At 47.5% G+C, this 10,607-nt stretch overlaps 1 protein-coding gene across 1 annotated transcript in view; it reads left to right on the top strand.

Annotated features, from left to right (window-relative positions):
- Positions 1-10,406, top strand: part of LOC114065858 (protein kinase C eta type) — a 69,699-nt gene extending 59,293 nt beyond the window's left edge. Inside the window, exons 11-12 of the mRNA XM_027900054.1 lie at positions 7,788-7,931; positions 9,399-10,406. Coding sequence (XP_027755855.1) covers positions 7,788-7,931; positions 9,399-9,545 — 291 coding nt within the window. The 3' untranslated portion in view covers positions 9,546-10,406. The remainder of the gene's footprint in view (positions 1-7,787; positions 7,932-9,398) is intronic.
- Positions 10,407-10,607: the final 201 nt, after the last annotated feature.

Raw genomic sequence — 10,607 nt, 5'->3', positions numbered from 1 at the left:
ATTGAAAACCAACAGCCAGAGTCTGATACTGTCTGAGCAGCCCCTGCAGCTGGTGACCCACGTGGGAACTGGGGGTGACTCCTCAGTTCTGAAAACACAGCTCCTTGGTGTGACATCTTGACCCAAACCTGTGTCAAACATTCCACATATCTAGTGACTGAAGTTAGTTTCTGCTTATTTATTACAAGAGTACCGAAGGCAGAAATGTCAAAAATCACTAGCTGTCATTAGGGGCCAGTGCATTTGATACTTGTGGCCTTTTTATTCTGCATTAATGTTGATGAGTGGAGAGAGCCAGGAAAACAGGTGGATTTCAGCACAGCAAGGAAGTTTGAAGCTATTCAGAGAACATTTAATTTCCATATTTCAGGCCAGGTTCTCTCCTGGTGATAGTCAGCAAAATTACATCAGTTTACGCCACCGGGAGATTTGGAGCCAGATGTGTCTGCCCCACGTGTGAGTAGCTCTGTCCACCTCGGTTTATTTTGCTAGTGTCTTGCTCAGCACTGTTTGCAATACAGTTAATCCTTCTTGTTTCATCGAGCAGCCATTTCTGCACTAGGGGAAAGCGAGATCAAATTTATCTGCTTAATATCCACTGCACTGACATTTTGTCCTTCTTGCCTGGGGCTGGAACACTGGACATGTGACTGCTGTCCTGCTTATTGTTAGGGTCTTCTGGCTTTTAGGAGCTGGGCTGAAGACTTTTTTTTACCTCCTTTCCCCTCCCTTTTTATCTGGGAAAGGAGATAACAGATATTTCACACTCTGTCTCTTCCTCCCCCGTCCTGCTCCTCCTTAAAATGCTTTCAGGGCAGTCTTGCACTTCTGAACCCTGGCACTGCCCTCGCTGGACCTTTTCTGTGCTGAAGGATTTCACCTGCTCCCAGTTTTGTGTAGCCAGGACCGCAGCGTGGGGGTAGAAGCACCCCGTGGGGTCACGTTCTGGCTCAGCACCACGATGAATTGCACTGGTACAAATCAGGGCTTTCAGCAATCGATCCCTCTGTGTGCAGTGCAGGAGCCTCTAATGGCTGCAGTCAGAGCAAATCCCCGGAGGAAAAACAGAGGTGGCATTCGAGAGAGCCACGATGACTCCAAGTCCTATTCTCAGCAGCACAGTCCTCACTGAAGGTCAGTAGGATTCCAAGTGCCTGGCTCACACCCACAACCCGGCACTGGCTGAGCTGCCCTAAGTACAAGGACTTGCACGGGAGAGCTCTCTGACCACCCTGGTCCCAGGGCTGACACCATTCAGGGGAACTGGGCTGTGCTACCTCCCTCGCCCCCTGTAACCCACTTGAGTGTCCAAGCCCTGGATTGCTTTTGCATGGGGAGGTGAGGCATCTGCCTAGCAGGACTGGGATGGATGGTGATGGAAGCCTTGGCCAGGGAGAGCAAGAGACAAGACTGGCTCAAAACGAGCAGCTTTTTATTAAAAAAAAAAAAAAAAAAAAAAAAAAAAAAAAAAAAAAAAAAAAAAAAAAAAAAAAAAAAAAAAAAAAAAAAAAAAGGAAAAAAACACAAAAACTCCTATCTTTAGAACCATCTTTCTTCTCCTTTGTTTGAAGACTAATGACACCTCAGACTGTGGGTTTGTTTGCCTTACATAATAGGCAGCCAAACTGTTTTCGGCAACTGCAGCATTCAGTGGAGAGATTCAAGGAGGGAAGCCTTAATTAGAGTAATTGCTCTATTTATATAATGATTCCCTTTTGTCTGAGATCAAATGGATCTTTGAGAAATCTTATTTCCTTTTGAGTTAATTTCTGCCCTGTTAGTTTAGCTCATGAATCTTAATGAAGACGAGCACCTTGGGTATCTCCGGATCTCCCCGCTCTCCCTCTTTACTAGAGGAGAGACTGTGGGGCATTAATCTCCTGTGCTGCTGCAGATCTTTATTTTAGTAGCAACACGGGAGAAACACCAACAGGCAAATGTTAAAATCGTGAACAGGGAAATCATCCTCTCCTTTAATGGTTTGGAGCTGATTATTGCACTGGCACAATCTGAATAGGGGTCCTCTGAGGCAGGTGGTGTGATGGAGAGGAGTGAGACTGAGGTACTGCCATCGTGCCTGTGACAGGCTGCCCTTGGGCTCCTGGCAAAATAAAGGGATGAATTTTCCTGGGTCTCTGTTGGGAGCACAGGCTTTCTCTTACAGGGCAAATCCACCAGAGTACCAATGGGAACTGGTGTGCCTAAAATGTTCTTTAATACAAGAAAGAATGATTTCTTCCTTGTCCAGAGGGCTGACAACATGAAGGGAATGGCTGAGCAGAAGGTTGTCTTCGACTTCCTGAAGTGCAGTACTTCTGTGACAGGATCTGGGCTCGTTAATGTTTTCCTAAAACGTGGTGCAATTTCACGTCATCTGTCACTGTGATATTACTCATGAAATTAATTACCCTGATGCAAACAGCACATACATCAGTTACGTTAAAACCAATCAGGGATTCCAGTATTGAGAAAGGGAACTTGTAATTCAAGGAAATTAATGCTTGGAAACATCTGGTTTGTGCAAACATCCCTTCAGTGACATCCAGGCCTTTAGACGGATTTGCAGACTCAGCCCCTCGAGGCAGAAGTTGCAACGCTGCATATGAGCAGCACTGGAAAAGTCCAGTGCAGCCTTGCCCAGCAGATTGAGAGTCTTGGAGCCTTTCCCAGCGTGGTCCAAGCCATGGGTGAAGGGGAAGACCAGCACAGGTCCCTGCTCTCCCTCACCTGCTCACAGGCTGAGCTCCCAGGGCTGACACGGATTTTTCCCCATGGTTGGCACTGCTATGGCTGCATTTTTTCCATGTAACTTCACGGGCCCTCCGTAAACCAATCCCCAGCTTTTAATTTCTTGTTATGGCTTGCTGCACTTTCTTTCAGTAAAGTTTTACAAATGATCTCGTGAAGTCATGTTTTGGCTCATGCCAGCTGCTGGTTTTGGCTGCGAGGCTGCTGGGAGGGTTAGCTGAGGTCAGCGAGAGCCTCGCTTGAGTTTTCTGCTCAGCAAACTGGTGTAGCCCAAAGGATCCCAATCTGAAGATGCTCCCAAGAGGCTCTTTGCCCTGGGAATGGGGTAATTTCCCATGGCTGGATGTGATCACACAGCAAGGGCTTGACAGCCTGGTTCAGGTTTAAGCTTGATAGTTGGTTTGCTATTGGTTTTGCTTGGAGGCATCTTGGATTTGGGCGATTACGTGTTTCTTTTTGTTCAGGAACGGCTCTGATTTGCCCTGTTGTTGTTACTGTTAAAATTTTTTCACTGTGTTTCTTCACTGAGCTCCGTGTACCAGAGGTTGAGATTCATGCTGGATTCAGGGTTACTGTGCAAAATTAGAGATACTGAGTAAACACTGGGAGGTGACATTTGCCATGAAAACCTTTCTGCTGAACATCTCTCATCACCTGCAAAAACACTGCAGGGTTGTCCTTGGAAGGACATTTAGGGCTAACCAGCCTGTGAGGCAACAGTCAAACCCCGGCCTTCCTGTGGATGCCAGGAATAGCCAACACTTTGTAAGACATTTTCCGGCTGTTTCTGAACGCAGCCGAAGGAATCATGGGGAAGATGAGCTAGACTTCCGAAAACCTTTCCCCTGTCTGTGTGGTCTGGGCATGCAGGTTTACCCCTCCTGCTGCACAAGTGCCTCTTACATGGTTCAGGACAGGAGGATGGGCTCCAGCTACTTGTTTCAGAGATGAAGGCTGAGCTCGTGATTAAGTTCTTCAGAAATCTCGAGTTAGAAGTGCCATCAGACAGCAGAGGTAATGTGAGACAGGGCTGTCAGATGCTGCCCTGTTGCAGTAGAGAAATGTCAGTGCTGCCTAAGGCAGAGAGGGAGAATTCGTGGGCTTTTGAGCCTTTGAGAGGTCATTGGAGCCTTTTGTTTTTTTCCTGAGTACTAAACAACACAAACTGGAACTTCTTCCATTTCTATATCAGTGCAATAATTTCTGGTGAATTCAAATGATGTTGAAGAGGGTTAGTTGTTCAAAATTTTACTTTTTCATTTTATATACCTCTTGCAGTAAGGCAGGTGAAAGGAGAACTGTTCCAATGCAGAGCATCAGTGCTCTCTCTGCTGGAGACACCATTTGCACTCCTGCTTCTCAGTCCAACTGCCAAATCAAGATTGGAGTCTCTTCTCAGAGAAGAGAGCCCTTCACCAGGCTGTAATGGACCTTCCACTCCAAAATTCACCAGGAAATTTTGCATGAGGGAGGAGCAGCAGTGGCCAATCTCTTGCTTTCCACCACAGCCCCTGGCTGCAGAGGTGTATGTCCATCCACACGTGAGTGACCTGCCGGGGTGCCCAGAGTGCAGGACTGTGTTTCACACACCACATGATGCTGTTCAAAGGCAACGTTTTCAGTTCCAGTTCCTTTGTGTAGGTGCAGGAGCAGAGTCTCAGCACAGTGTACAGTGCATTTATCAGGGCTGTAGGTTAGTGATAAGAGACCAACTGTGCTTTGAAATGGTATCAGAGAATCGCAGAATGGTTTGGGTTGGAAGGGACCTTAAAGACCATTCCAACCCCCCAGTATGGGCAGGGACACCTTCCACTAGATCAGGTTACCCCAAGTCCCATCCAACCTGGCCTTGAACACTTCCAGGGATGGGGCATCCACAGTTTCTCTGGAATATCTGTTCCATATACCTGTTCCATATCCTGTCCTTTTGCTGAAGCAAACTAGTGTGAGTTTGACTGCCATGAAAGGGGGGCCTCCTCATGTTATGTTGATACTCTTTGTAGGGTGCCTGATTTGTACTCACTTACAGTGTCCTACGAGCCTGCACTTCCAGTAGCTGGGAAGCAAGCTTAGAGAAGCCTGTCCAGAGTGGTTTATGGTGCTGGGGGGTCACTGCAGCCCTTGATACCCTTGTGCTTCACAGCCCTGTTTTTGCAGAGCCAGAGAGGCAGCAGCACTGAGCTCCTGCCTGGCAGAGGAAGGAGGAGCTTGACTGGGTGTTCCATAGGTCAGCTCATTCCTGTCAGAGGTAAGCAATAACTGAGAGGGTTTTTTGGCAACCTGGTATTGCTTTCAGCAACCAACCAGGGGAACATGTTGCAGCAGTGAGTGAATTTGAGTTCTTTGCTCTCCTCCTGCCTCCTTTGGGCATCCATTGTGGGGTAAGATGGTGCCTAGAATTTCCCAGCTGAGGTTTCCCAATCTCTGGCTCCAGAACACAAACCAGAGCTGGCCAGTTGAATTTGGACAATCATCATTTTGTTTTGAATGTTGTTTTACTTTTTCGGAGCTCAAAAGAGCCCACCTCAAGGCGTGACCTTTGCCTAATCCTCATTGTCCTAGCAGGGAGGGTGTTTTAAGCAGCCAGGAATGCATTTATGTTGGCTCTTGGGTTGTTGCATTGGATGCCTTCGCTTGGTGCAGTTTTGGCATCATGTGGAATAAATCAAGCAAATAGAAATGTAAACACTCTTTTATATCCCAAGTCCCTGAACTGGTCTGGGAATGGGCAGTCAGGTTCAGGTTTTGGTCTTATATGGTTGGACACGAATGGGAACCCAAGCAAAGTGTATTGCCAGTCGTTTTCAGAGATTATTTGCTTTCATGATTATTTTTTTCCCTCTCCACGTTTAGCAGAAGGTTCCTGGTGTAATGGAGGCGGCAGTAGGGCAGGAGCCAGGAGACATTTGACTTATTCCCAGCTCTTTTCTCCATTTTTTTCTTGTCTTTTTGGACTGTTTTGGTCTGTACCACTCCCAGCACCAGCGAGCTCTGATCTTGTTTGCACTTTTTAGGTGTTCCAGCAATGCAAATAAGACTTGGTGAGGTGCAGATATCCATCTGTGGGGACAGAGGAGATGGGCAGGGAATTTTTAGAGAAAGACAGGGCTGCCAGGAGGTTTCTGGCCTGTTTTGCAAACCAAAGAAGTCTAGTTCAAGGCTTGCAAAGGCTTGTCTGAACCAGGTCTCTGAGAGATTTTGGCTTGACCTGTTTCTTGTTTGGAAACCAAGCTGTGTCTGGGAATCAGTATCCCACAGAAATTTTGGGACAGTCTCTTGGGAGCCCCATTCTTGGGCTTTGTTTCCCATTGTTGGGAAACAAATTGTGTTGGGTTCTGCTGGTAGAAAGGAGAAGAACAGGCTGAAATGGCTGGGGAGACACAGAATTTCTGCTTGTCCTTGGGCCTGACCCTGGAAATGCTGCATCACTGAGGGCTGAACAGTTCAGGGAAGCATGGGAAGAGCCCAGCTGTGGAAAGCCATGGGGGCTTTGCTCCTCATGCAGTCCTGGTGACTCCTCTTATAAATCTGGGTGCACTCTGCAGCTCTTCCTACTGATGTTTTGGGTGGAATACTGGAAAAAGGTTCTGCTGTAGGGAATCCTGTGGCAGCACATGTCCTTGAAGGGCTCAGGGGGTCAGGCTGGATCTGTGGGGTTTGTGCTGATGCCAGCAGAGTTTGGGGTCCTGCAGAGTCTCAGCTGCAGATGCCCCATCTGCTTTGGCTCTGAAGCTCCCTCAGAACGGGGTGTTGGGGAGAGTTCTGTAAATCAGGCTGTTGTTTTTCTCCTTCCTGTCTTCCTTCTAGGTAGGGAATGAGTAGACCTTTTATCCACTTGTCCTAGGAGAATTTGTACCTTGTGAAAAGCTCCTGCAGTCGGAATGAAGCTGGTCTCTCCCTGCACCTCCCCTTCTTTTCATTTCCCCATTGCTGAGATGCAGCAGACTTGGCCATTCCTGAAACAGTGACCGATTGTCTGGTTTGGCTGGTTCAGCTATTTGCTAAACATAATGCTCTTTCATCTTCCAGGAAATCGTCTGGACACCTCCACCGGAGTGGAGCTTGCTTTATGCTCCTGTTTCAATAGGCAAATAAAAGCAGCCATTTTCCCAGTTTAAACATAACCTGGTTTCTCTGGTGAATTAGAAACGTTCGAAGGAAGGAGAAAGATTGTTTATTACTGAATTTTTAAGAACTATAATCCTAAATTAACAAGCCAGCCAGACTCTTTTCCTTCCTGGGGAAAGGATTCTCCTCCTCTCCTGTAAGAAATATCTACAGCACTCACACTTCATCATTCTCACTGGGACCTGAAGGGCACCCGCTGGGGCCCTCTTGCACCGTCTGCATGGTTGTACAGCTTTCCTCATTGCTCCCTGGCAAGTCAGGGCACTTTGGCTGAGGTTTGAGATTTCTTTTCACTGGTAGCAGAATAAAACTGTTACAAAATGAAATCCTCTGTTAGTGTTTTAGCAGTGAGAGAGGAGATGGTCATCTGCCTGCTCTCATCTTCTCAGCGTTGGGGGAGCTCTAAAAGCCAGCGCCTTGCCCATTTTCCTGTTTCCCGAGGTGACAGGAAGGAAAGCATAGGCATCTGGCAGTGCTTCAGCAGGCTGAGATTTAGGAAAAAGGCACAACTCAGGACTGATTCCAGGCCAAAGCCTGGCTGGCTGATGAGCAGCCTTTGAGAGCGAGCTCGTAGTCCTGAGAAATTAATACAGAAACAAATAACGACCAAACCCACTGGGCAACACTTGTAGATGTTGCTAATGATGCAATTCGACTTTCTTTTCTTATTGTGTTAATCAAGGATTTCACTAAAAGAAAAAGGGCCAAGGAGAAATACACCCTGACTTCTTCCCCTGGAGACTGAGTCAAGTTCCTTGCATGTGGTTCCAGCACAGCGACAGCTGAGAAGTCTGGCCAGCAACTGGGTTCAACAGGAAAGCTGAGGACAAGCTTTTGTGCAGCTGCTAATAGGTCCCTCTCCCGTGGCCGTGCCGGATGGGAGGAAACAAACAACCCTTTTTGTTTTGCAGTTCATGACCAAGAACCCCACCATGCGCCTGGGCAGCCCCGGGCTGGGCGGAGAGAGCGCGATCCTGCGGCACCCCTACTTCAAGGACCTGGACTGGGACCTGCTGAACCAGCGCCAGATGGAGCCACCATTCAGGCCCCGAATTGTAAGTAGCAAGGAGGGGTGGGGGAAAGGGATTCCTTTTTTTTTTTTTCCCCCCCTCTTTTTGGCTCTGTAAGCGCATTCATTCCCATGAGACAGGAAAGGATGGGAAGGAAGGGCAACCTTGACACACAAGGCCTGGTCCAGGAGCAGGGAGGTGAGATCCCTGGTCCTGGCTTGGCTGCTGGTTGACCACCTGATGTTGTACAGGTTGCTTTTCCGCTCCATGCTGGATTTTCAAAGGCAGCTCAGTGAAAAGGTGCAGGTTTGTAAAAGGGACTGCAGCAGATTAGGCACCTGACTACCCTTTGCCTTGCCCCAAAGATAAAACAGGGTAAGTAGTCCTTGTCCTGCTCACTCCACTTAACCCTTCACAACGGGGCTGTCTCTCCCTTGTCTCTCTCTGTCTGTTCAGCACCAAACACAGTGCTCCCTGCTCAGGCCACTGTCATCAGCTAAGTGGTTCAAATGGCAGAGAGACTGCAGAGGACATGGTGCTACCCCTTTTCCCAGTGGTGCTACCCAGCCCTAAGGATACTCTGTGAGAGAAGAGTGGTGCTCTTCATGGGCAGCCTTTCCAAGATGGTCCCTGTGGCTGCCTTGTTGGAATTGTTGCCTGGAGTGGTTTGTCTCACGCTGTGGTCACTCTGCGAGCTCTTAGTGGCAATGGTCCACCCAGTCCTGCTCCATCATCTTGGGATGCAGGATCAGACACTCAGGGGAGGTGTGACAGCTTGACAGCAGACTCCTGAGTTGTTCCTTGACCCGAATCAAAGGCGAAAGGAGCCTGCTCAGTCCACCGTGAGCTGAACGGGATCTGGGAACATTAGACTGCAATGTCAATAAATTTTATTGAACTTCAGTGTCAATAAAACATCTTGCTCTGGATGCAGGAAAAACACATGCCTCGTGAAAACGTGCCACAAACCCAGTTTGTGTGTGTGCATTCTAAACAGCCCCACTTTGCGGCACACAGGAAGGAATCCAGCACCTGGAGGCGAGCCATTTGTCTTCCCACGGCCCAGTAATTCATCATTGTGCAAGTTTAATGGCTGGTACATGGAGGAGCGTCCTCCCACCCCCTCCCCAAAACCCAGCTGAGATGCTCTGCAGATAAGGAAGGACCGTGTGGAGTCATAACACAGCTGATAACTGCTTCGAATGTCTGGGTCTGTGCTGCCATTTGAGGGAAGGGACTGATTTATGTGCCCTGCCTTGCCGTGTCTGGGCAGGGAACACCCCAGAGGCTCTGTCAGTTAAATCTGAGAGTGGGTTCCTGGTCAGAAACCTGCAGAGGCTCGAAAAGGCTTTGCACTGCTCCCAGTCCAGCCCCAGAAAAAGCTCTCAGTCAGCTCAGCCTCCGTTATGTAGGTGATGGTTCAGTGCACTCAGGAGTAAAGGTGCAGAGTGAGGATCAAGCAGATGATACATACTTTTGACATCTCTTTCCTTTGTCTTTTCCATTTGGCAGAAATCCAAAGATGACGTGAGCAACTTTGATCCAGATTTTATAAAAGAAGAGCCCATCCTGACTCCCATTGAAGAAGGGATTCTTCCAATGATAAACCAAGATGAATTTAGAAACTTTTCATTCACCAGCCCGGAACTGCAGCAATAGCTATGGCTCTGGAGAAGGGTTGCTGAGAGGACTGGGGGGAAATGAAAAGAAAGCCAAGTTTACCAGTAATTTCATTCTCAAGGAGTAAAAGTGCACTGACTTACACGATACAGCAGCACCACTGTCAATGTTACCTTAATGTGAAATTGAAACCTTCCTGTTTGTAGGACTTAATGCAGCTCTTGGATCAAATATTGACAGGGGTGGAATAAACATGATAGTGTAAATAGCTGATGCAGACAGAGCATTGAATGCTGAGCTGGTTGGCTCAGCCTGAATGTCACTCCTTGCCGTGGATTCAAGGAGTCGGCATGAGCATGAAACAAGTGTCTTGCAGCTCTGAGCCAAATAGACTTGCTACAATTCTGATTGTTTGCAAGACTATTTTGAGGAGTCCCAGCACTGTCCAGCGTTTTGGAGACGTGATCCAACATCCCATGGCCTGACTGAACCAGATGTTCCTACTGACTTTACCTGTTTCTGCAGTATTTATTTCTTTCCGAAGGACAAATGGCTCTCTTTGCCACTGTTTGGGTTCCCATGTGAAATATTTCATCGTGCTGACTTGCAGAAGGAAAAAAACAAATGCCCTGTGCCCCACACAGATTCTTCCAAATCAAAGGGAAGTCATGTGCTCGTAGTGTTTTACTGTTTGTGCGATATGAAAAGTTTTAGTGTTTGCATTCTGTGAAATGCCTTTTTACATCATGCATCTTCAATGCTCCTTTCTTTGCCTCCCAGCTGTTTTCAACTATAATATAACTTGTAAAACCTTGCTGTTTATTTAGGCCCATTCTATTTAATTATGCTATACAGAGCCCCTTTTGTGGGTTTAGTGCCTCATTAAAATTTTGATCCGAAGTGGTAGCACTTAAATTATTTGTAGCATTATTGCGATGGGAGCCGCAGAGCTGGGAAACTGCTTGAAAGCAGAGTTTTCAACCAACAGGTAACACAAAAGCACGACTTTTCTCCGTTGAGAACGATAAACCTTATCTAAGATACAGGGTGACTTGGTTTGGATTGGATTTAAGGGCTTGTTACTCACAGGGCACTTCTTAT

The sequence above is a fragment of the Empidonax traillii genome, unplaced genomic scaffold, assembly GCF_003031625.1.
Source record: "Empidonax traillii isolate 1590-97213 ecotype Southwest subspecies unplaced genomic scaffold, ASM303162v1 scaffold701:size746704, whole genome shotgun sequence".
Taxonomy (NCBI): domain Eukaryota; kingdom Metazoa; phylum Chordata; class Aves; order Passeriformes; family Tyrannidae; genus Empidonax; species Empidonax traillii.
Note: the sequence above shows the minus strand (reverse complement) of the source record. Positions and strands in the feature narration are given on the sequence as shown.